The following is a 27,842-nucleotide window of genomic DNA, read 5'->3' as shown; positions in this document are numbered from 1 at the left end:
TTTGTTAGTATAGAGGTTTCCATTATTCTTTTAGCCCATTATGTCTATAACCTGTTTTACCATGCATTTATGACAAGTTCCGAAACATGTTGGGGTTTTGGAAAAGGAGTGAAAAACCCATTTGTCGGAATAACTCCTGGCATCTAGATGAAATGCTTAACTCCTCCTAGTATTGGGTGGATCAAGTTTTGGTACAGAATAGAACTCCAGTCTTATATTGTTATATTGTATTGCTATGTAGTTTCATAGTTTAAAAGTATTAAGCCTCATATTCCCAGCGAAGCTGAAGCATGAGGGCACCGATACAGAGGCATTGGCACAAAAATCTGTACTGGTGAAGTTGGTGTTAGCCCTCCTCTTAATTGCATCATTTTGTACCCCTCTACAAACCAATTGATGCTTAGCTTCTACTTTTTCTGTTGTGCCTGGTGTTGCAGCTTGGTCCCTTTCACTTTAATTGTGATGGAGTGGACCATGTGTAAGGCTCTATGCCGTAACGCGTTGGTTTAGTGTGCTACAAGAGGTTGCCGTGATCATTTATGGTTTTAACATGTTCTAATGTTTAGTTTTATGCTTACCCTGCTTCATCGCTGGAGGATCCTTTTTGTTCTTTCACTTTAATTGGGATGGAGCTCCAGTACCAGGCACAAGCACTAGGAATAATGATGCTTTGTCAATCAGCTAGTCAATGGCAGTGCCGGGAGCGGGACTACCACTGAATGTAGATTGCTCTTTGTCTCGTAGATAAAACATTAATATTGGTGACATATTTGCAATGTCCACAAAACGAAATGGGATATCTGAATCGCTTACTAAAGCAGCCGATGTGTTTAAAAGAATAGGGAGTAATGTAATAGATGGTAGCTAAGGGACTCTTCATATGTGTCCCAACTTGTATTTTAACAGACCCAATACCAATCCCCAAAATGTTCATTTCCTTTGTTCCCGTTACTGGTGTCCAGAAGCTGCCTACTCCTTCCTCCTTGTGAAACGTATTCTGGCCTGCTGAGCAGGCATGTCTCCAGAAGTGGTCCTTACGTAGCAATAGTTGTAAAGTAGACCATCAAGTGTGCTGCTTGGGCTTTGTTTTCTGGTAGACCTGGCCTACATATGTTAAACTTCTTTGTAGTATTCCGAATATGGTGGTGTTGGAAATACTTAAGCGCTCCATGTGTGAGAGAGCTAAGGTTAAGTGTGTAATGTTGTTTTTATCTATTACAAAGATTATGCAGGAGAGGCTGTTTTTCCCAAATTGCGCTGTAACTTGATAGAGATGAGTTAAGATGATTCTCTGATTACAAAGGTGGTTTACACCATTTGGCAGAAAATTCAGAATGTTACTAAGTGTCTGGCTCTTCAGTGGAACATGTGAATTCATTTGATGAGCTTCGTTTGAGGTGTAGCCATATTTGGAAGTTTTCTTTGGCTTCATGAATTAGTGGAAGGACATGGCCCCTGCTTTACCGCAGTGCCTCAGTCATTGTACATGGCTGAGCTGTAGTAATGTGCCATGGGGAAGAAAAAAATATTCTATAAATTACTATTCTATATATTAAGCAAGTACTGCGGATATGTTGGGGCTGTATAAATACAATTTTATATATACAGCGACAACATTTCCGTAGCACTTGCCTAATATATATAATTGTGACTTATATTTGCTGTAACTAACCTGCCACTATTTTTATTTTGAAACCTGTATTTGAGTAGAATCTAGTGCACTGGTTCTAGTGGCATCTTCATGATCTTAGACAAGGTCCTTCTGGTTTTGAATACCAACTGCTAATTTAAAGGGGTTGGCCAGCCTCCTCCAATGGTAAGACACCTCGCAGGGAAAACTGCTTTTCTGTTGGAGAAGGCTAATGGCCTGGTCACTGCTCCTCCATCAGCCGCCATTGTATGGACAGAAGATCTGTGTGGTCTGTGAGGAAACTGCACTAACATGAGAAGGTGGCCACCTCTTTAATGCGGTAAGATTAAAGCTGCATTTAGACCTGCAGATTTCGGCTCATACACGAGCGCTAATCGACTGTACACAAGTAAATGATCACTCACTTAATGGCTTAAACTGGCCTATGCAAAATGACCAGTAATACTTGGGCGATCTGCTGTGGGCAGTGTACTTATTGGGTCACTGAACAGCCGATTGTTGGTATTGTGCGTTCTTATGAACGCATGTTTTGTGGATTGTCAGCCCGGTTTAATTAATCTTTAATATGCAGTTTATTAAATGAATGGGTAGGAAAATGGGACTGCTTTATTTGAAAACCATGTTTTTCATTTTTGTTGGGTTTATTTGATTGCTATAACTATACCCTGCAGAGGTTTGTGTTGTATAAGCCTAAGTGCCCTTTTTTCTTTTTCTAATTTCTCCTAACAGACACTATAGACAAGTCGGGGAAAGTTGAAAGAAATAAACTACATTCTAATCCCACTGACCGGAGCCATATGATGGAGGATGGGCTTCAAAAGACTGCAAAGGTAAGGCCTAAGAGGGCAGGACAATCTAGCTCAGGGATTCTCAACCTGTGGCTTGTAGCGGTCTGCCAACTTGGTGCATTAGCAGAATGTCTAGCAAATGGCAATGAAAAGCAGGTCTCCAGATGGTGATTTGTGAGTAGGACTACATAGAAGAGCAGATCTTTCCAACTGTGGGGTTGGAAAGAGTAATTAAGCGCCAAGCTTGAAATGGGGTGATGCTACCAGAAAGATGGGGTGCTACAAGCTGGATGTGATAACTTGGTGGGAGTCCTTAATGTGAGAACACAGAATCATGGTAAGGTGGGAAACCCCGGTTGCAATATACTGCCTCGGTGTGATTTCCCTGAGGAAACAATGGCTGTAAGCCATAAACATTAACATTAACAGAAATAAACACTTGAAATACATCACTCTGTAATGACTCCATATGAGTTTCACTTTGTGTTGAACTGAAATTAAGTATGGGCCTATATAGTTATATACAGTATAGGCCTACATAGTTGGGTACTATGGTCCAGTGCAGCCGAGTTTGTTTAGTGCCATGTGTGAATTGCTCATACAGCTGACTTTAGTAGATATTACAAACTGGCAATAACTTACGGGGAAGTTTGAAAACAGATATTTTAAAGGGAATCTGTCAGCAGGTTTATGCTACCTCATCTGATACCAGCATGATGTAGGCAAAGAGAAGCTGAATCCAATGATTTATCACTTAGTTTACTGGATGCAGCGGTTCTGACACAATCAGTGTTTTTAGATTTGGCAATGCAGCGGAGCTGAGAAAGCTGCCCCGCTCCCGCCTCCACCAGGCTCTCTGCCTATAGAGTTGACAGTGAGGAGCTTGGCACAGGAGGGGGCGGGGTCTGATTGCAGGCACAGGAGGGGGCGGGGTCTGATTGCAGGCACAGGAGGGGGCGGGGTCTGATTGCAGGCACAGGAGGGGGCGGGGTCTGATTGCAGGCACAGGAGGGGGCGGGGTCTGATTGCAGGCACAGGAGGGGGCGGAGTGTGATTGCAGGCACAGGAGGGGGCGGAGTGTGATTGCAGGCACAGGAGGGGGCGGAGTGTGATTGCAGGCACAGGAGGGGGCGGAGTGTGATTGCAGGCACAGGAGGGGGCGGGGTGTGATTGCAGGCACAGGAGGGGGCGGGGTGTGATTGCAGGCACAGGAGGGGGCGGGGTGTGATTGCAGGCACAGGAGGGGGCGGGGTGTGATTAAAGGCACAGGAGGGGGCGGGGTGTGATTGCAGGCACAGGAGGGGGCGGGGTGTGATTGCAGGCACAGGAGGGGGCGGGGTGTGATTGCAGGCACAGGAGGGGGCGGGGTGTGATTGCAGGCACAGGAGGGGGCGGGGTGTGATTGCAGGCACAGGAGGGGGCGGGGTGTGATTGCAGGCACAGGAGGGGGCGGGGTGTGATTGCAGGCACAGGAGGGGGCGGGGTGTGATTGCAGGCACACACTCCTGGTGCTAAAACAATCATTGCAAGTAAACAATATAACTCAGCTTAATGAGAGGCATCGCTGAAATCTGAGTTTTAACCTCTACCTCATGCTATCTTCAAATTACTGAGCGAAAAACAAGAAGGGTCCACCCACAAGGAAACTGATTAAGCAAAACAATGTTGAGGGCACCGTCAAGTATATGGGATCCACCTACAGCATGTCAAACGGGAATTAGTGTTGCAAACAAGAAAAGAAACATGCTCAACGGTGGGGGGAGTGCCCAACCGCCAAGACCATCTCACCGTAATGCTTAGAACAACAAACTAATTATGCCAGGCAGTTTCTAATGGTCAGTACTGATAAAAAGGCCCATAAACCACTACATGTCCCAAAAGCAATGTATATAGGGACTATCCACTGATAACAATGAGCAGATAACAATACTTGGTGGTAGTAAGCCCAAAAATACAATAGAATATATACTGTGCCAAAATACCATGAGTAAGGGCCAGAACCTGTGGTTCCTTTAAACAATAATTACAGCCTCAATTATTAGTATGCATATAGAAGAGCGAGCGTGATGGGCGATCAGGCACGGTTTGCCCTATGGGTGTCGCCACTGAGTGGTTTCTTCAGTTATAAGCATTACAGTGGGATGGTCTTGGCGGTTGGGCAATCTCCCACAGTGGGCATTCATTTGGTTTTCTAAGTGATTTTAATCTGTTCATGTGACGTGTTCTGTGCAATTAATAACATTTTGAATTTTATGGTGATCCCTGCAATTGGGATCTTGTTCGCAACACATCTTCAAATTACATAGCCTTAAAGGGAATCTGTCAGCGGGTTTTTGCTATCAGAGTTGTACAATGGCCAGTTTTACTATATTGGCCATTGTCATGATGTCAAGAATCCTAAATTTGACCCCTTAAAAACTTGGATTGTAACAATCGTCAGGCTTTTTGTTAATGTCCGCTATAGTAATGAATAACTTGAAACAAATGAAAACTGCTCCTTTTCTATATCTTCAGAGCAATCTTTTATAGAAACCTGATAAATGTTCTGCTCAGTGTAATATTTGTCATCCTCCTCCAGTAAAATAAATGGATATAATTGAGGACCTTTGTGTAGGTTAAACACTGAATATTTACATGCCGCCATTTTGTTGACTTATTTGAAAGTGATCATTACAGAAAAATGTCATAGACCCTAAAAAGCTAATGCGTTCACAAGGGAATATATCCTCATAAGCTGATACAGATATCACCAATATTTGACTGATGCACTTTAACTACTGACATACAGGCATGTCAAGTTCTGCTCTTTGGGATGAATAGAAGTCCGCGTCCCATGACGTTTTGTATGTGCAGGCTAAGTGAAATATACTGGGTATATTATGGATGACAAAGTATAAAAGTATGTACATTAAAGAGGTTGTCCACTGCTTAAGCATTGATGATCTATCCTTAGGACAGGTCATCAATGTCTGATCAATCAGGGTTATTGGTGTTGGCTGCCGCTGGCTGGAAGTACTCACTTGCGGACACCCTTCCGCCCCCTATTGATTTGACTAGGATGCCAATGTCCAGTACCAAGCCTCGGCCACTATCAGAAGACAGCCAGTGAGTGATTCCGGCAGATGCAGATAATAGCTGATAGGCCGGGGTCCGACACCCGGCACCCCCGCCTATCAGACATTGATGATCTATCTCCTAAGGATAGGTCATCAGTGCTAAAGTGGTGGACAACCTCTTTAACCTCATAATCCTTTAAAAACCATATGAGGTCAGCGTTGTACATATTAAAGGATGACCGGATTGGCCCTTCATGAAATGGTTATGTTCATTCTTTTTCAGTTTCATGATGAAATGTCTACTACTTAGCTTTTTATAGTTGGACAGCTTTTCTACGGTCTTCAACTGCATTTTGTTCAGTAGAATAAACCAATAAATGTAGGTTTCCCTGCACAACATTGCTCCCAAGCCACCCAGATTTGCAGAAACTGCAGCAAAGCACCATTCACCTGGCAAAAGCCAAGAAGAGAAAATAGAGAAGGGGATGCAGCGCAAAAAGTCAATGGGGGACAGCTTAACGCCTTAGAGACACTCCATAGATGTACGAGCATGACAACAGCATTTAAAAGGCCTCCATCATGGTGTCCGTCACTCCAGAGCTCATTGGCACCCCACATGATTATAGTGGGGTCTTACTGGGTTACCATAGCAGCTGGGGGCTTTCTTAATACCTTCATTGAGGCTAATCTAAATGTGTTTCCTCAAATGGGTAATATGAACTCTGACCCCATATTTTTATATTGAAGCATCTAATAAGTGTGTGCAAAGGTTGAGGGAGGTGTGCAAGGTCATCTGTGACCCGTTGCCTACTGTGATTGATGGATCCCGTGTGAACAGCTGTGTACAGAGGTATTACCTGTAACTGTAATCCTGCCTCGGATAGTGAGTTTTGCTAAAAATGCAACACTACCCTAAGGCTATGTGCCGACGATGCAGAAATGAAGCAGAAAATTTCTGCAGCATTTCTGCATCTCCCTGGCAGAAAAAACGCATGCAGATTGTGCATGCGTTTTACATGCGGAACACATGCGGATTCACATGCGTTTCCGCATGCAGATTGACAAGCGCTTTCCAGGCGATTAGCATCACTTGGAAAGTGCTTGACAACTAGGTCACACTATATAAATCCATGCAAACAGCATGGACTTATATAGTGTGACCGTAAAACGATGCTTAAAATAAAGCTATACTCACCCCCGATGTCCCGGCGTGTGCTGCAGCGCTCATTCATGTCTGGTTCCTGGCTGCCGGCATATCGCGAGACACAGCGGTGAAGGGCCTGCGGTCACATGACTGTGACGTCACCGAAGGTCCTTCAGCGCTGCCGGCATGCAGAGAGAAGCCGTTGGACAGGTGAATATAAACTTTATTTATTATTTTATTCTTTTTTTTACAGGTACAATGGTACCCAGATCTGGATGAGAGTCTCCTCTCCTCCAGAACTGGGTACCATCCGCACATAGAGACGCATAGAAGCCGCTTGTACAAATGTACAGTCGCGCATTCTATGCGTCTCAATGCAAGTCAATGGCGGCGCTTCCGCAAAATTAATGAACGTGCTGCGGATTTATGAGCGCTGCAGAAACGCTGCGGAAAAATCCGCAGCATGTGCATTGACATTGCGGAATGCCATTGGGGACCATGGGGTGCGGATTACCATGCGTTTTTGATGCGTTTCCGCTGTGGAAATTCCGCAGCATAAACGCATGAAAAACGCATCGTGTGCACGCAGCCTAAAAGGTTTATAGTAGGAGTATGAAGTTCCATTGGCCAGTGTGAACATTGCAATATTAGTTTTTTTTTTTTACATTTTATAAAATCATGATAAGAAAAAAAAATACCAAAAATGTAACTTCTTTGATCTGATTTTAATTTATTTTCTGATGGTTTTCCTTTTTAATGTGTTAAATGGCATATTGCACTCTGCATCTGCCATTCTGGGATACTGTACCCATAAACCTTGTGTGCAATGCTCAATTTTTTAAATATTTTTTTTAACTTCTCTATAGTTAATTTTCTAATATCAGAAATCAAATATTAAGACTGATGAGTCAGATTGTTGGTGTTACACTTTGCAAGTTTGGTAAGCCTCTTACAATGCTTTCCAGTATGTTCCTGTTTTTATACTATTGCAGTAATAGGTATAATAATAATTTATATTTCTGCAGCGCTTTACATTTCAGAGGGTTTTTGTACAGTCAAGTGTTTTCCTTTGTGTTTTCTATTTAAGTATTGCACATCTTTACCTATTTATTTCCACAATGCAAAAATTTGATAATTTTTTTTTTTCTAAATAGGTTGTTTTCATATTGGAGAAAAAGCATTCAAGAGCTGCCACCGGCTTCATTAAACCAATGACAGACAAGAGTGGGGAGCTTGCCAAAAGATATGCCTTATTTTCACCTGTTGACCATAGGGTACCAAGAATATATGTCCCAAATGCTGACTGCCCTGCAGACTTCTTGGTGCGACCACAAGATTTTGCAAGCACGCTTTTCATCTGCCGCATCATTGATTGGAGAGCAGACAGCAATTTTGCTGAAGGGTAAGGGTGCCAAATGTTTCTCTGGATGATGAATGCATTCACGAATACATGTTGGATATGTGTTTTCTATTTCTAATATATCCTGAGGTTATTTTTTAGGATCATTAGGTAAGGACTGCTGATAACCCACAATTTCACTAATCACTTTAACTGTTAAAGTGCTAACCATTATTTCTTCCGATTTGTGTTTATTTTTAAAGGGAACCTGTCATGTTGTACACGCAGTCTGTTGATTGCATGGCATAAAGAAGCTGAGCAGAATGATATATAGATTTGTTTGAACAGATTCAATATAACTTGTATTTTATGAATTGAAATACCCTGTATTTGAGTCCAGTAGGCTGTCCTACTAAGTGTCTTCCCTGTATGACTGCATGTGTAGATAGATGTCAGTCACTGAATAGGACCGCCTACTGGACTCATTCATACAAACACCAGGGATTTCAATGAATAAAATGCAAGATTTACTGAACATTTTCCTGCAGAAATGTACATCAATCTGACCCGCTCCTCCTGCTCTAGAACAGGCAGTCTGCAGATCAGATACCATTTTAACATGACAGGTTTAATTTAAAATCCTATCCCACCCACTACACCATGCTGTATTAATCTGTTTCATGGAAGAAAAATACTTTTGGGACAAAATATTGGAGATTTATTTACCATGCTGAAAGTTGTGCTTTTAAAAAAATAAAAGCTGTCTTTCTTCCCATGTTAATTGCAAAAAGAACTTCGGCACTCCATACATGAAAATATAAGAAATATTGTATGTAGACTAATGTCACTTTGAAAAATGAAGTTTTTTTGCGCATAATTTGGCCAATTTATGTGTGCCCATCAACCACGACAAGGTCACCTTCGTATGATGGGAAACTACGCTACGCTACCACTGGATATGCCACTCTTGGGCTGTAAGCCTGTATGGACAATATGTCTTTGCTTGGGCTTTTAACCTACAATGTATGGGCTGGTAGAGCTAGTTAAAACCACCTGTGACTGAATGGGAGGGACACATGGTCAGAAAAAAGGCTGTCAAACTTCTAATAGTGTGAACACGTACCTGCTGCAATGCTCCAGGAGCGGGATCCCAAAAATGATTGATAGAAAAAAGAGAGGGGTCGCTCACTGGTCTATTCGGGTGCTCTGAAGAAAAGAGTAATATCAATTGCAAAAAGAACTTCGGCACTCCATACATGAAAATATAAGAAATATTGTATCTAGACTAATGTCACTTTGAAAAATGAAGGTTTTTTGCGCATAATTTGGCCAATTTATGTGTGCCCATCAACCACGACAAGGTCACCTTCGTATGATGGGAAACTACGCTACGCTACCACTGGATATGCCACTCTTGGGCTGTAAGCCTGTATGGACAATATGTCTTTGCTTGGGCTTTTAACCTACAATGTATGGGCTGGTAGAGCTAGTTAAAACCACCTGTGACTGAATGGGAGGGACACATGGTCAGAAAAAAAGGCTGTCAAACTTCTAATAGTGTGAACACGTACCTGCCCAAGCAAAGACATATTGTCCATACAGGCTTACAGCCCAAGAGTGGCATATCCAGTGGTAGCGTAGCGTAGTTTCCCATCATACGAAGGTGACCTTGTCGTGGTTGATGGGCACACATAAATTGGCCAAATTATGCGCAAAAAACCTTCATTTTTCAAAGTGACATTAGTCTAGATACAATATTTCTTATATTTTCATGTATGGAGTGCCGAAGTTCTTTTTGCAATTGATATTACTCTTTTCTTCAGAGCACCCGAATAGACCAGTGAGCGACCCCTCTCTTTTTTCTATTTTTCTTCCCATGTTAGACATTCTTAAAGGGGGTGTGTCATAACCTATGCACGGGTTAGGCGTTAAACACCTACAGTAATTGTGCAGGAATTCAATTACTGGGACCCCCAAGAAAAACGTCCAAGATGGCACATTATTTCTCCTATCACACAAAGGGCTTTGGGACTCTCATTCTGTGATTATACTTGATTTTTGGCACAACTTCTTTATTAACCTTCATAAAGTGATACCATGTTCAGCTGCCACTTTGTACAGTCAGTACTTGTGGAGCATGGCGTCCTGCATCATATGCATTTTGCAGGTGGCATCTACACAGGTCCAGTCACTGTGTTTTCCGTGTACAAAGACCAGTTCACGGGCTCCTTGTTCTGAGAAAATAGGAGGAACACTGAGTAATCAGCCATTTGGAAGGAAAAAGGTCTTGTGATCCTAAAGAAAGCCCGACAAGCTTGTCACAGCTGCACTGTGAGAATTTGAGAAGAGAGGAAAGAATAATAATTATGATGATGATTAGGAAAAGTAAGTGGATCCGACATGCATGTAATTGCTGGGTTAAAGGTTACACAGAGGAAGCACCTTGGGTGCGGCTAATAAACCTCAGAAAACAACACTGAAACTGAGCAAGAATCACGATTTGCTGAAATCACAAGAGGGATTCATGGCTGCTCTACTGGCTGGTTCACTGGAAGTTTGAGGCACGGATCAGGCATCAACATTGGGATCGGAAAACTATGCTCAAAATACAAATGGAAGCACACGTTAAATCCTGCTGTAGTGATACAATAATCCTCATTTCTTGTGTAAGAAAGCGTTTTAGTAGTAGTACATATTATTTTACCTACCATTATCCTAGGCTGAAATGGCATAATGTGGATCATATCTTCTGGTGAAATTCTTTCCTCTTTTTGCATTTAGGAGAACATTTCTCCACTTTTGCAGTCACTCTTGTATTGGACCATTGCGTTCCTCTGTTGAATAGCCTTTCTGCTTTATAATGTAGAATTTGCTTTCGTACCATCTGTGGACTCGCTCTCATTCTGTAATAATTCATCTTGCTACCTTTACAAACAAAATGCTGACTACTGTGACTTCTACAGCAACACAATCCACCTTTCTCCAAGTAATTCAGCCTCTTTGATTTACTTGAACTTAGTACAGAGTGCACTTTTGTTGCTACGTTACTTGAGTGCTGTTTTGGTAAAGACAGGAGCTTGGTAGTACATGAATGTACCGGAGCAAAAGATGGAAATTCAAGCGCTGAAAAATTATTATAATTCTAGAATTTAGTTTCTACTAAAAATCCTGTATGTTATGACATCTTACACATTATAAATGCAGAGTGTGGCTGGAAATGAATTGTGACATTGGCCATCCAACTGGTTGTGCAGTCAAAGATCAATGTGTGCCGCGGCTACATCGCAGCATGGTGGAAGTGAATAGGCTTGCATTGTGACTCTCAAGGTACCATGATCAGCAAAAAGTTGGGACCAATATTTTCCCGCCTGACCAAGGTTGCCATGCAGCCCCAGCCTTAAAGCGTAACTGTTTTTAATTTTTATGTCATAAATCACTAGTATGCCTAAAAATGAGAAATTTTGTAATATATCTCATCAGAGAAATTTATTTTTCTCTGTCAAAATTGATCAGTCATTATCAAAATTCTCAATTCTGAGGTGTTAAAAGTCAACATTGACCCTTTAACGAGCCTTTTCACATGACTTTTCACATGACTTTGGATAATAGCCAAAACTAAAATCTCAATTTGCAGACACTGTTTCGGGGTACTGCCCCTCGTCGGTGCAAAGTGTGAGATATGGTTTGGTTTGGTGAGAGGCATCTGACTGGTCTCCTTGCGGAGAGTGACATGTTAAGCTCCTCAAGGTGAGGAGACTTTTAAGCTGCAGTGCTCCTCTGGGAAATATGCAAATTGTCTCTTCAGAGAAGAAGAGAACTAGAACTCTAGTGAAGGATTACTTCCTATAGGTGGCACTAGAGTTCTACTTCTCTTCCTCTATGAAGAGTCAATTTGCATATTTCCCAGAGGAGCCCTGCAGCTTAAAAGACTCGCATGGCATAGCAGAGGGATTGAGCTCCCTGTTTGGTTCCATCAGCACAATGCGATGCTATTGTATGGTGCTGATGGTCAACATGGTGACCCCCAGTCCCAAAATGGCCACAAGGTCTTTCAGGAAGGTGGCCTTTCAACGCCTGCTTAGAGAGCAGGAGCTGAGACGACTCCTCCCTGTCTGTCAAGCATTGATCTGATTCTCTGCAGTGCAGAAGTACTGCAGAGTATTAGATCGGCGATCAGGGCAGGGAAAGTTTGTCCCATAGCAGGACACTGTAAGGCTATGTGCCCACGATGCAGAATTCAAGCAGAAAATTTCTGCATGTCCTTGGCAGTAAAAACGCTTGCGGATTTTACACGCGTTTTATAAGAGTTTTTACATGCGGATTTGACTTGCGTTTTTCAAATGCATTGAGTAGTGAAATCCGCATGCGGAAACGCACAAATAATGGACATGCTGTGGATTTTTCCGCACAGAAAATCCGCTGCGGAAAATTCCGCAGCATGTGCACAGAACATGCGGATTTTCATTGGGGACCATGGGGAGCGTATTGCCAAGAGTTTTAAAAGAGTTTCCGCTACGGAAATTCCACAGCAAAAACGTGGGTGCGCAGCCCAAAACAGCAAAAAAAAATTAATTTGATAAAATATATATATATATATATATATATATATATATATATATATATATATATATATATATATATATATATATATAATATTATTTTCAAAATAAAGAAAAAATAACTATTAATTCAATAAATACACTGCTCAAAAAATAAAGGGAACACTTAAACAGAATATAACTCCAAGTAAATCAAACTTCTGTGAAATCAAACTGTCCACTTAGGAAGCAACACTGATTGACAATCAATTTCACATGTTGTGCAATTGGAATAGACAATAGATGGAAATTATTGGCAATTATCAAGATGCCCTCAATAAAGGAGTGGTTCTGCAGGTGGGGACCACAGACCACATCTCAGTACCAATGCGTTCTGGCTGACGTGGTCACTTTTGAATGTTGGTTGTGTTTTCACACTCATGGTAGCATGAGACGGACTCTACAACCCACAGAAGTTGCTCAGATAGTGCAGCTCATCCAGGATGGCACATCAATGCGAGCTGTGGCAAGAAGGTTTGCTGTGTCTGTCAGCGTAGTGTCCAGAGGCTGGAGGCGCTACCAGGAGACAGGCCAGTACACCAGGAGACGTGGAAGGGGCCGTAGGAGGGTAACAACCCAGCAGCAGGACCTCTACCTCCGCCTTTGTGCAAGGAGGAACAGGAGGAGCACTGCCAGAGCCCTGCAAAATGACCTCCAGCAGACCACAAATGTACATGTCTGCACAAACGGTTAGAAGCCGACTCCATGAGGGTGGTATGAGGACCCGAAGTCCACAGATGGGGGTTGTGCTCCCAGCCCAAAACCGTGCAGGACGCTTGGCATTTGCCACAGAACACCAGGATTGGCAAAGTCGCCACTGGCACCCTGTGCTCTTCACAGATGAAAGCAGGTTCACACTGAGCACATGTGACAGACGGGACAGAGTCTGGAGACGCCGTGGAGAGCGATCTGCTGCCTGCAACATCCTTCAGCATGACCGGTTTGGCAGTGGGTCAGTAATGGTGTGGGTTGGCATTTCTTTGGAGGGCTTCACAGCCCTCCATGTGCTCGCCAGAGGTAGCCTGACTGCCATTAGGTACCGAGATGAGATCCTCAGACCCCTTGTGAGACCATATTCTGGTGCGGTTGGCCCTGGGTTCCTCCTAATGCAGGACAATGCCAGACCTCATGTGGCTGGAGTGTGTCAGCAGTTCCTGCAAGATGAAGGCATTGAAGTTATGGACTGGCCCGCAGTTCCCAAGACCTGAATCCGATTGAGCACATCTGGGACATCATGTCTCGCTCCATCCACCACAGACTGTCCAGGAGTTGGTGGATGCTTTAGTCCATGTCTGGGAGGAGACCATCCGCAACCTCATCAGGAGTATGCCTAGGTGTTGTAGGGAGGTCATAGAGGCACGTGGAGGCCACACACAATACTGAGCCTCATTTTGACTTGTTTTAAGGACATTACATCAAAGTTGGATCAGCCTGTAGTGTGTTTTTCCACTTTAATTTTGGGGGTGACTCCAAATCCAGGCCTCCATTGGTTAATGAATTTGATTTCCATTGATGATTTTTGTGTGATTTTGTTGTCAGCACATTCAACTTTGTACAGAACAAAGTATTCAATGAGAATATTTCATTCATTCAGATCTAGGATGTGTTATTTGAGTGTTCCCCTTATTTTTTTGAGCAGGGTACATTTCTGTGTTAAAAAAAAAAAAAAAAAAAAAAAAAAAAGTAAAACAAGGCAGAAAATGATGCTTTATCATACCGCCAATCAAAAAAAGACGAATGTAAATAAAAATGTTTTAGCTGAAAACGCCACCATACATCTCCATCATCCGAAAAATAAGTTATAGCTCTCTTAATAAAGCGATGCAAAAACTATTCTTTTTTTTTCTATAAAAGTTTGTGTAAAAGCGCCAAAACATAATACAAATGAGGTATTGCTGTAATCGTACTGACCCAAAGAATAACGCTGCCTTATCAATTTTACCACACGTGGAATGGCATAAAAAAAATCCCCAGTAAACAATTCCTGAATTGCTGGTTTTTGTTCATTTTGCCTCCCAAAAAAAACTGAATAGAAAGCGATCAAAAGATGTCATTTGCCCGAAAATGATACCAGTAAAAACGTCAAGTCGTCCCGCAATAAACAAGACTTCACATGACTGTCGGTAGAAATATGGAAAAATTATAGCTATCATAATATGCCAATGAAGTAACTTGTTTTTACAATAAAAAGCGTCTTTTAGTGTGTGACATCTGGCAATCATAAAAACCTGTGAAAAATGTGATCTTTTTTTTTTCTTGGCTCAATGTTATAAACTTCTGTGAAACACCTTTGGGATCCAAGGTGCTCACCACACATCTAGATACGTTCCTTGGAAAGAAAAAAGAAACCTGTTGTGGTATTTCTTTCCTCATATGTTCCTTAGATCTAGCCTGACAGAAATACTTAGCAATATCTGCTACATCGTGTGGGTAAGCAAATTATTACAATCAAGCTGGATGGTATTTGTGGAACATGTGAGATATTAGAAGAGTTGTGTCCTCAGGAAAATGTTAGATTTGATAGAGCTGGGTGAGGCCGTAGAAAGCTAGATCATGACATCCAGATCCTTCTCTCACGGCTATAATTTTCTTGACAAGCTTTTGTTTGGGCAGGAATGTTATGTTTTATTCCAAGCAAGTTAAGAAGGGATGAAATCACATTTTAGTTTCATCGTGCAAGCCCATGGCAAACTTTATGTAAACTGCTGACACGCTGTCCAGGTTTCCCTGGTCTCATTGTTAAATCATCTTTTCAAAGACCTAAGAGAAGAATAAGTCTCAACTAGTCCCATCAGCCTTCTCTATCTTCATGTACTTGTGCACTCAATGTGATCTCTCTTAAAATAACACTTTATGTTTATGTAACTCCTTTCAGAACTATAGCGCTTTCCAGTTATGCTCTAGTGATGAAAGAGGGTAAAAAGCGGTTACATCTTCAACTAGTGTAATATGATTATCAATTTGTTACATTTTGACATTCATCGCTTTCCAAACGCACCAAAGATGCCTAACCAGCTTTATTCAACTTTTTTAATTATGGTATAATAAAAATGTATTACATTTTCTAATTTAACTTTTTGTTAAAGGGAATCTGTCAGTAGGATCAACCCTCCTAAGCTATTTATATGGGAATTCAGGTTATAAAAAAAGGAAAAAAAAATGATACCTTGATTTCTGATCTAATGTATTCCCGAGAAATCCACATTTTTCTTAAAGCAGCACTCCCATCAATATTGTTATCCTCTTAATATATTACATTCATCATATTATATGGCACTGTGTACTTACAATTGCTCATTTTTCCCTTCTACCCAGCTAATTCTTCTTTTACATTAGGTCTGACATCATATGATTAAAAACTGAGTAGCTGAATGTTTGAGTGCTGTGTAGAAACAGGAAGTCTATTTTCCCTGCATGATTCACTGCAAAAGTCCCTGATAGGAGAGAAGAGGGAGCAGCTAGATCAGGCGTTTAAGAGGGGGGTGACTCTTGTAGGGAAAAGTGACTTCCTGTTCCTACATGGAGCTTAGACTGATTCAGCTAGTCTGTTTTTAATCCCGTGATCATAATGGAAAAGAGAAGAATTAACTGGGTAGAATGGCAAAACGAGCAATTGTCAGTACTTAGTGCCACATAATATGATAATTCCAATATATTAAGAGGTTAAAACTTGATGGGAGTGCTTCTTTAATATGGAAATGAGCTATGAAGATTTTTGGGCCAGATATAGATCTCCCTGAGAATCTGCCTCCAGCTCTTATTTTAAACGAAAGGGAGAGTTAGCAGTGTGAGACAGGTAGATCAGGAGAGCAGACCGTCGGCCATTACATGTCTCTCACTGGTACTGCCCTATTTAATTTAAAATATGCTCTGGAGGCAAATTCTCAGGGAGATCTGTGTCCTGCCCATAGATCGTAATAGCTCATTTACATATTAACACCTTTACAGCCTGGGACGTGTTAGTACGCACCAGGCTGTAACCCCTGGTTCATCGCGGGCTCCGGCGCTGAGCCCACACTAAATCGGGCACATGTCAGCTGATTATTACAGCTGACATTTGCCCGCAACAGCTGCGGGTGGAATCTCGATCCACCCGCAGCTGTTAACATGTTAAATGCCGCTGTCAGTCTCTGACAGCGGTATTTAACATTGCCGCGCCAGAAGCGCCTCACTTACCCCGCCCATCGGTGACCCCGTCACTTGAGCGCGGGTCACTGATGGGTGGGCATGACAACCCTGAGTCTGCGGCAGACTCCAGTGGTTGTCATGAGCTGATTGCTATGATCGCCACCTAGTGGTCGGCGCTCATAGCACAGGAGCATTTCTGCTACATAGAGGTGATCTGCTAATCACCTCTATGTAGCAGAGGCGATCAGACAAGTGCTGCTTCTAGTCTCCTAGTGAGACTATAGAAGCAAGCAAAAAGTGAAAAAAAAAGGTTTAAAAATATAAAAAAAAATTAAAATATAAAAGTTTAAATCACCCCCCCTTTCGCCCCATTCAAAATAAAATAATAAAAAAAAAAACCCACATACATATATTTAGTATCACCGTGTTCAGAATCGCCCGATTCATCAATATAAAAAAAAGAATTAATCCGATCGGTAAACAGCGTAATGAGAAAAAAAAAATCTTAACGTCAGAATTACGTTTTTTTTGGTCGCCGCAAAATTGCAATAAAATGCAATAACGGGCGATCAAAACATCGAATCTACCCCAAAGTGGTAGCAATAAAAACTTCAGCTCGGCGCGCAAAAAGTAAGCCCTCACCTGGCCCCAGATCCAGAAAAATGGAGACGCTACGGGTCTTGGAAAGTGGTGTCATTTTTTTTTTTTTTTTTTTTAGCAAACTTTGGATTTTTTTTTCACCACTTAAATAAAAAATAACCTATACATGTTTGGTATTCAGTGAATGTGGTTAAAAAAATAAAAAAAAATCTGTGGTATTGCACATTTTTTGCAATTTCACCGCACTTGGAATTTTTCCACGTACACGATATGGTAGAACCAGTGATGTCGTTCAAATGTACAACTCATCCCGCAAAAAAAAAAAGCACCTCACACGGCCATAGTGACCAAAAAATAAAAACGCTATGGCTCTGGGAATAAGGGGAGCAAAAAACAAAAATGCAAAAACCAAAAATCCCAGGGTTGCGAAAGGGTTAAGAAAAATGTGGCTTTCTCTAGAATACAACATTGCATCGCAGATGTCAAAATATCATTTTATTCAGTTTCCTTGACCTGCATACCTTCATAGACAGATTAGGAGGGCTGATCCTACTGACAATTCTCCTTGTTCACCCTTTTATTCGATTTAAAAAAAAAAATAATAATTTTTTATTGAAAAACCACTTCCTTCCATTGTCTATTATAATATTTTGGACAAACAAGTAATACTTGATGCACTATCTACATAACAGTACAATGTGAATGTACGGTTTAGCAGAGAACTTGGGTAATAGGGGTTATCTGGCGCCTCTTGCATCAGGAAGTCCGCAGTGGCAGTGATGTCGGGATGCAGTCTCGTTGGCACCATTTCCCTTCCGATGAGGGCCCCTGAGTAACACCTTAAATACGTCTACGCATCTGACTTTGCATAGGAATATTTCCATTCACTAATGGTATGCTGGGATCTTGTAATAAGGAGTTGGTAAACACACCTACATTTTTATAGGTTTAACATTTTTAGTGCACAGAAAAGCCCTTTTATTAATTGTATAATAAAAATAAGTGTAAATATGTGTAAATATGTGTATGCGCCTAGCAGCTTGGACCTGGAGAGGTATTAGGGAGTGTATTTATTTCTAAGGGCTTGTTCAGACGAGCATATAGTTGACTTGTGTGCACAATGGACCACAAACTGATCCATTCCAGCCTGTGCACATGGTCTATGTTAAACACACATACTGATGGTCTGGAACGCTTGGAGAAAAATAACAGCATGCTCTTCCATTTAATGGACCAGAGTAATGTATGCCAGGTAAAGGCAGATCTGACACCCGTCTTCAATTTGTGACAGCGACTGGCCTGTTTGTCTTAGTTCAGGCCTCTCTATTAAAAAAGTGAGCTTTTCCCAAAGTGAAATCTTACCAGTTAGCTGATATTGTCAATGGTGCTAAATATGCTACTCATGTATGGGCTTTATAATGACCCATAGAAATGGGAACACCTCATTTGATCTGCGTACCACCATTGTATTACACTAATGCTAAATATCTAATGGCGATTACCTTTTTGAGCATTCATGTTCTTCCTTCCCCTACCTCCTTTGTCTTCAGGAAGCTGATGAAGAGCCTTGGACAGGCGGGTGAGATTGAACCAGAGTCAGAAGGAATATTAACTGAATATGGAGTAGATTTCTCCGAATTCTCCAATAATGTGCTGCAGTGTTTGCCTCAAAATCTGCCATGGACTATACCTAAAGAGGAGTTGGAGAAGAGGAGAGATTTGAGGTTGGTCAAAATGTGTTAATTTTTGTTCAGTTTGGGAGACTTTATATTTATTTTAGGTGGTCCCGAGTTCCAATCCAAAACCTCAAAAGACCTCTTAAAAACGTGCAGCTTAGGAGACACAAGCGCACAGCTCCTGCCTGGGCGTGCACACAGTGGAGTATGGATGTAGTAGGTTAGAAAGCCTACGACGTTCTATCTGTTCTTTGCTGTGTGCAAGCTCGGAAGTCTTTGGAGCAATTAATGGTGCTCTCTGGTCTTCCACAATACGTGTGATTATAGAAATTTTTAGGCAGGGCTGTCTAGAGACTTAAGACTGAAGCCTACCCAAAGAATAAGGAGATTACTGGAATTTAGTTCTACTGAAAACCAGACTGGGCTTCATTGTAATTCTAGAGTCTAAACGTCATTGAATCAGTCAACTGCTTTTTAATAGGAGAGTATTCATGCAAGTTCAGCAAACATGAACCTTAAATTCTAGGTTTCACTATGATACTCTCCTGTTGCGTTAATTAAAAAAAAAAAATCTTCTGCTGCTTAGGTTAAGTTTAGTAATAAAGACCTGACCATATTTAGTATAGATGTTTACTTACTGCTGGGGAAAAAATGGGGTTTCTGTCAAGTTTAGTCATTTTTACACATGATGCAGATTCTTGGCAAATTCAACAGGCTTTACAAATGAGGATATTGGTTGGGATTTAGAGATCAGAATGGAAAGGGAAAGTTAAAACAATTTGTACGAAACTATGATTTCTGTAAAAGCAATCTTCTTAGCAGCTCCTAGAACAGAAAAAAAAATGTATTTTAAAATAATCCCTCTTTTCCTGCATTTACACAGTAATCAATCTGCGTCCTATTGAATGCCTTGTCCAGGAGAAACGGATGTGTTTTTCATATATAAAGGTTCATAGATAAATTGATCTCATGACCTGCTTATGTTTGCGGCTCTATTTTTGGTCTCTAAAATCAATGCTTCTGATCTATTTTCATTGTTTCTCTTCAAAATGTAATCACTGTAAAAATTAAGAGGGGTTAAGACAGTCAAGTGGTGAGCAATTGGGTAATATGAAGGCATTTACCCAGAATTCAGGAATATTTTCATTAATATTTAATCTAGTCTGTCTTTGCAATATCCATTTTTCATTGTGTGTGAAAATGTATTTGTGCAAAGTTGCTCTGCCTCAACATGTAAAATTCTGCTAAAGGCGTGAGCCATTGGGGGTTTCAATTGGAAAGGACACTGCTCCTTTCCATAGCAGACAAGGACTGGTCCGTTCTTAGGTATTGGTGATAGTCTTTATTGCCAGACTGGTTCTGACTTTGATCAAGTTTATTTTGCTAACCTTGTTAAAGGCTTAGGACACATCTTTAATTATTTAAGGGGTTGTCCACTACTTTAGCATTGATGATCTGTCCTTATGGGTGGGGGTGTGACACCTGGCACCCCCACTTATCAGCACTTCTCGATGCTGGCTGGAAGTGCTCAGTTATGGAGCTGCTTCGTCTCATAGTTGCTGCGGCCAGGTACTGCACATCCACCCTCTAATCAAATCAATAGGGGGTGGATGTGCAGGGCCCACTATCAGTAGACGGAGCAGCTCCATAACGGAGCACATCTTAAAGGATTTTTCTACCCAAAACGTGTAAACATTAATGATTTTTTTTTTATATATGTACATATTTTGCCAATTTTTTTATTTAATGATTAAAGTCTAAGTTTTAACTACTTTACTTTGGTGCTGGAGAACATCCCCTTTTTGACCATTAAGGGTTATAATGGTTTTGTCAGGTTTCGGTTGGTACAGAAAGGAATGGAAACGTAATGGAACTAACAATAGTGGCAGCAGAGTTCAACATGAATGTCAGTTCAACTTAATAGAATAAGTAAAAATAAAGAAACTGGAGAGGCAAGAAGCTCTAGATAGGGTCTTATCTGATGGCAAAAAGGGTGTAGGAAGTTAAGAAATCCGCTCACCTGAAAGGGTTGTGACAGTGACAACTGTGTGAAGCATGTGAAGGCTGCTACGGGATCACCAATGGAATGGGGAATCTGCTGATTCAAAACCTGCACTGCCACAGTGGTTTTGTCCTGATGAGTGTTGTAAACCTTGAAACATGTTGACACAATAAACCGCAACCATACCACATATCTATCTATGATCGTGCTTTGGACACTTGGCAGCACGGATTTTGAATCACCAGATTCCTCATTTTATTGCAGTTTAATAGAATAAAGCACCATCGTAGCACGTATGAGAACTGATTGATTACAATCTAGGAAATATTGCTTAGCTAATCTTCTGCATGTTAGTTTTTTACCTGCTTTATCCCATAGTTCTTTTTCATTTTGGTTTGGGTGTCAGTCACTGAAGACCTCTTGGCCATATTGCCTTGCCACTGTTTTCTAGTCGAGACTAATTTTTCACAACTACTACTTTGTTTCAATGGGTGTGATGTTCGATACATATTTAGAAGCGCAATGTCTTGTATAATTTGTATTTTGGCCTTGATTACTTTGTCTTTTACTGATTTTGTATTTAGAGATCACACGATTGAATGTGCTTATTAAGTTTATAAAATGGGAGATGTGGGTTTTTATACAGATTTTCCTAGCATGGTTGCAAATGAGGTCTGGTATACCTAGTTAGAAAAATAACACCCATCTTCATTTAATGTTAAAACCTCTGACACAAGGATGTCACTAGGGCTGGACTGATACTAAAAAGCATTTCAAACCCTTATACAATATTAGATGTACAACACAAGAAAGACTGGTAAATAGACAAACCTAATAACGTGGTCTGGGCCAAGCATAGACTATTTTTTCAGTCAAAGACTAATGTACACTGTCACTATACAATCTCTAATAATACCGCTATACAGTGACCAAATAGTGATCTGAAACCACTTCTAGACAGTGTTCTGGAGAGAATTATCACACTGTTAGTTGAGTACTCTATTTTGTTGTATCATCAGCAGTGAGAATACATAGCAGAGATCATTATCCACGACTTATCAAATATAAACGCTTTTCCAGGGGAAACAAACTGTATTAACTCGTATCCTATGAATATTAGTTGACACATCCACGTAATATAAACCTCAGACCTGGCTTATTAATATTACCCTCCTTGCTTCTGGGCTCCTTCGCCTTTCTGGGAGCTACCATTTACAGGATCCTCACACTAGCTTCATGAAGCGGTTTCTCTGTCCAGTACGTCCTGCTGGTAGATGCAAAAATAGGATAGAAAAAAAATCTTGATAATCAGCTCACCCAAATGGAGATCCACTGTGCGGAAGCTTGCGATGCACCAGGGAGTAAGAAGAAAATGGATTCCAGCATCAGGATCTTCCATAAAAAGCCATCATTTTATTATGCAAGAGTGTATAAAAAAAAAAACGCAGATCCCACTACCGTAACACTATGAATATAAAATGGAACGTAAATGCATTTCGGACCCATGTCCTTAATCATTGCATGGTAAAAATGTGAACTGTTAACGTGTTGGGTCATATCCTGTTTACAAGGAATACAGGTAAATTATAATTATGCACAGAATAATTACGACAAATCATTAATAATGGTATATCAAATCTTGTCTGATAATACCTAAAGGAGATCTAATTGGCAATATGTTCATCCACCATGTTTCACGGTTTAATAACTTGCATTTATAGTCGCATCATCTGAACGGTTGTTTAACCTTCTCTATGCCGATCACTCTGAATGAAGTTACAACCCCATTACTGCTGAACATATGAACAGTTATTTATTGACTGCATTAGGAGGCATCTCTCCGATTTCAAGTGGGCCTGTCATGCATCCAATATATTGAAGATTACAGGCTTGTCATGTTACAATTGTTATATACTTTAGCAGTTACAGAAGAGGTAAAAGTTAGTGTTCTGCTTATGTTTGCAGCATGTGCTGACCATGTGGCCACATTTAAAAGATCTTCGTTGATAACCATGTTTTATCTGGATTTAAGAGTTATTCAGATGTAGACTAGACATGTAGTAGATTTATTCAGATGTAGACTAGACGTCTAGTAGATTTATTCAGATGTAGACTAGACGTCTAGTAGATTTACTTTCATCCGGCCCGCTGGGCTATGGGCGGAGGAGAGGAGAGCGGTGCCATTGCCCGCCCTTCCACCCACTTGCTCAGGGCCCCGGCAGGCGGATACTTGCCTCTCCCCGTGCCTCTGCAGATCCGCTGTCTTCCGTGCTCTGCGCTTCCTGTGACGTCTCAGGTCAGAGGGCGCGGTGATGTCTTTACACCGCGCCCTCCCGAGTGCCGTCACAGGCAGCGCAGAGCGGGACGACGACGCCGCGACGCTGGAGTCCAGACCAGAGTAGAGCAGCGGAAGCAGCAGCAAGTGAGAAGTGAGGTGAGTATTGGATTTTTTTTTTTTTTAATGTATGGAGGCATAGGTCATTATATGGAGCGTGACATCCTGCAAGGGGTATAATATGGGGGGGTGACATCCTGCATGGGGCATGATATGGGGGGTGACATCCTGCATGGGGCATGATATGGGGAGAAAGGGACATCCTGCATGGGGCATTATATGGGGGGGTGACATACTGCATGGGGCATTATATGGGGGGGTGACATCCTGCATGGGGCATAATATGGGGGGGGGGGTGACATGCTGCATGGGGCATTATATGGGGGTGTGTGACATGCTGCATGGGGCATTATATGGGGGTGTGTGACATGCTGCATGGGGCATTATATGGGGGTGTGTGACATGCTGCATGGGGCATTATATGGGGGTGTGTGACATGCTGCATGGGGCATTATATGGGGGTGTGTGACATGCTGCATGGGGCATTATATGGGGGTGTGTGACATGCTGCATGGGGCATTATATGGGGGGGTGACATGCTGCATGGGGCATTATATGAGGGGGTGACATCCTGCATGGGGCATTATATGGGGGGGTGACATCCTGCATGGGGCATTATATGGGGGGGAAAGGGACATCCTGCATTTGGGAATTATAAAGACAGGGGAGTGATATCTTGCATGGGGCATTATATGGTGTGAGAAAGGGACATCCTGCATGGGGCATTATATAGGGGGTGGCATCCAGCATGGGGCATTATAAGGGGGGGAACAGCCTGCATATGGCATTATAAGGAGGAAACAGCCTGACTATTGGGAACATTTACCTGCCCATTGAGGACCTATGCTGCCCATTGGGGACATTTACCTGCCTATTGGGGACATTTACCTGCCTATTGGGGACATTTACCTGCCTATTGGGGACATTTACCTGCCTATTGGGGACATTTACCTGCCTATTGGGGACATTTACCTGCCTATTGGGGACCTATGCTGCCTATTGGGTACATTTACCTGCCTATTGGGGACCTATGCTGCCTATTGGGTACAGTTACCTACCTATTGAAATGCCGGTTGATTTAACTTTACTTGTTCTTCATTTTAAATATTGTATTTGTTCCTGTATTGTTTTTTTTACTACAAAATAAGATATGTGCAGTGTGCATAGGAATTTGTTCATAGTTTTTTTTAAAAACTATATTCCGGCCCTCCAATGGTCTGAGGGACCGTGAACTGGCCCCCTGTTTAAAAAGTTTGAGGACCCCTGATTTAGATTATCTGTGTGAACACTGTGTATGATCGATGTTAAAATGTAACGATTGCTATTCAACCATTATGGATCGACATGGTAATGGGGATGATGGATTCACCACTAAACGAATATCTAAAATGTATATACTTTTATTAGGTATTCATTAAAATCTAAAATTTTCAGTGTCTAATCAGGAGAATTTGGTAACATTGTGGGGTACTTTTTTTTACCCCTTGTGTATATTGAAAATTAGGGGCTAACAAGATATTTTAATGAGAAAAATAGAATTTCTGTTCTCGGTGCTGGCTGTGGCCGGATTAATTTGTGCAGTGGGACTGCACAGGTCTGTCAACTGTATAGTGGCCCACAGCCGGTACTACACATCATTGCTGACTTCTTTGAATAGTGGTTGATATGCAGTACCCTGCTGCAGCCACTATACAATTGATGGCGCTGTGTAGTTCCGCTCCACAAATGATCATTTCTGGCAGCTGATCAGTGGGGTTGCCTGTGTCGCAGCCCCACTTATCTAATATTGATGGACTATCCTAAGTATAGGCCATAAATATAAAGTACCGGACAATCCCTTTAAAGGGAATCTGTCAGTAGGACCATTCCTCCTAAGCCATCTTTATGGGTCTGCAGGTCATAGGAAGCTGAATAAAATGATACCTTGATTTCTGAGATCCAGTGTCTTAATCCAGAGATATCAATGTTTTTTTTTTTATACTGTATATGTAAATGAGCTGTTAAGAACTATAAGCCAGACACTGAGAATCTGCCTCCAGTGATTATTATAAAAGTTACATTTCTCACACTGCTAATGCTTCCAAACACAGAACTGTAAAACTGAACTTTGCCTCCTCACAAACACATTTGCTGCAGCTCTCACAGCTCTGCTCTATTGCAGCAATATTACAACACTGGCTGCCTGTGAGATGGAAGCTGAAGCACTGATCTTGACAATACAAAATTACAAAATGATCTGGATAAGATGTTTTGAATGGGCAAACACTTTGCAGATGAGATTTAATGTTGATAAATGTAATGCACCTAGTGCTGAATAATCCTATTGCTGCATATACATTAAATGGGAGTATACTCGGGACTACAGAACAGGAGAAGGACTTGGGGATTCTGGTTACAAGTAAGCTGAGCAGCGGTACTAACCCTACTACCATGTTTCCTGGAATTGTTACAACTAGCAGCGCAGTAAGATCTACTTCTACCTTCTTCCAAACACAATACAGTACTTGCCATTTTTAATCTCTTCATCTGATTTGGGAGGTTAGAACGCAGCATTTTTGCAAATCTGGCATAAGTTATTTTATTCAAAAATGGGAAGCCTTTAACTATAAAAGTGATTGCGATTTTTTTTTTTTTTTGTGATCTATTGACCCAAATTTTCTTTTCACTTAAATACAACATGTTTAAAAATAGTTTCCATTTTTTTATATTTTCAATTTGTCTGCCCTTAAAGCACACCTGTCTCCGGGATTGTGCTCAGAAAACTACATACTGATCCCCATCCTGGTATGCAAGGCACCCCTTCATCCTGGTATGCAAGGCACCCCTTCATCCTGGTATGCAAGGCACCCCTTCATCCTGGTATGCAAGGCACCCCTTCATCCTGGTATGCAAGGCACCCCTTCATCCTGGTATGCAAGGCACCCCTTCATCCTGGTATGCAAGGCACCCCTTCATCCTGGTATGCAAGGCACCCCTTCATCCTGGTATGCAAGGCACCCCTTCATCCTGGTATGCAAGGCACCCCTTCATCCCTCTTCCTGGTATGCATGACACCCCTTCATCCCTCTTCCTGGTATGCATGGCACCTCCTCATCCCCATCACGCTGCACACAAAAAACAAACAATTATACTCACCTCCTCTCTGCTCCAGCGCTGCGTACTGCTCTGCTGCCGACACTGATCTCACTGTGTGAGCTGCGCATGGCGTCACTGCCATGCGCCCTCACATAGTGAGATGAGCTGCTGGAATAGTCACTGCTCCCCACGCCATGACTGTGTGCTTGGGGAGCAGTGACTTCACTCAAGTTAGTAGCGCGCACACTATACCCGCAGGGAGGCTCCTGCAGCAGCCATCGGTCTCGTGTGCCTGCTATTAAAAGGCATGAATATTCACTACTCCCCACGCCCATGGGAGTGGCTTGTAGTGAATAGTCATGGTCTTTAATAGCGGGCACACATAACAGCCGAGCCACTGCAGGAGCCATGCTGCAGGTACAGTGTGCACGCCATTAAGGAAAATTAATATTCACTGCTCTCCACGCCCATACCCCTCATCCCCATCCTGGTATGCATGGCACCCCTGATTCCCATCCTGGTATGCATGGCACCCCTGATTCCCATCCTGGTATGCATGGCACTCCCTGATTCCCATCCTGGTATGCATGGCACTCCCTGATTCCCATCCTGGTATGCATGGCACTCCCTGATTCCCATCCTGGTATGCATGGCACTCCCTGATTCCCATCCTGGTATGCATGGCACTCCCTGATTCCCATCCTGGTATGCATGGCACTCCCTGATTCCCATCCTGGTATGCATGGCACTCCCTGATTCCCATCCTGGTATGCATGGCACCCTCCATCCCTCTAACTGGTATGCATGGCACCCCCTGATTCCCATCCTGGTATGCATGGCACCCCCTGATTCCCATCCTGGTATGCATGGCACCCTCCATCCCTCTAACTGGTATGCATGGCACCCTCCATCCCTCTAACTGGTATGCATGGCACCCTCCATCCCTCTAACTGGTATGCATGGCACCCTCCATCCCTCTAACTGGTATGCATGGCACCCTCCATCCCTCTAACTGGTATGCATGGCACCCTCCATCCCTCTAACTGGTATGCATGGCACCCTCCATCCCTCTAACTGGTATGCATGGCACCCTCCATCCCTCTAACTGGTATGCATGTAACACCTCCATCCCTCTAACTGGTATGCATGTAACACCTCCATCCTGGTATGCGTGGCACTCCCTGATTCCCATCCTGGTATGCGTGGCACTCCCTGATTCCCATCCTGGTATGCGTGGCACTCCCTGATTCCCATCCTGGTATGCGTGGCACTCCCTGATTCCCATCCTGGTATGCGTGGCACTCCCTGATTCCCATCCTGGTATGCGTGGCACTCCCTGATTCCCATCCTGGTATGCGTGGCACTCCCTGATTCCCATCCTGGTATGCGT

General features: G+C 42.2%; 1 protein-coding gene across 4 annotated transcripts in view; it reads left to right on the top strand.

Moving 5' to 3' along the window:
• DIS3L2 (DIS3 like 3'-5' exoribonuclease 2) overlaps positions 1–27,842 on the top strand; it is a 366,019-nt gene that overhangs the window by 155,176 nt on the left and 183,001 nt on the right. For all 4 annotated transcript variants that reach the window (XM_073675255.1, XM_073675258.1, XM_073675259.1 and 1 more), the window contains 3 exons: positions 2,381–2,481; positions 7,794–8,041; positions 18,855–19,028. In XM_073675255.1, the coding sequence (XP_073531356.1) occupies positions 2,381–2,481; positions 7,794–8,041; positions 18,855–19,028 (523 nt within the window). The remainder of the gene's footprint in view (positions 1–2,380; positions 2,482–7,793; positions 8,042–18,854; positions 19,029–27,842) is intronic.

This window comes from Phyllobates terribilis, unplaced genomic scaffold, assembly GCF_046119375.1.
Source record: "Phyllobates terribilis strain yellow unplaced genomic scaffold, ASM4611937v1 Scaffold_3__8_contigs__length_932513732, whole genome shotgun sequence".
Taxonomy (NCBI): Eukaryota; Metazoa; Chordata; class Amphibia; order Anura; family Dendrobatidae; genus Phyllobates; species Phyllobates terribilis.
Note: the sequence above shows the minus strand (reverse complement) of the source record. Positions and strands in the feature narration are given on the sequence as shown.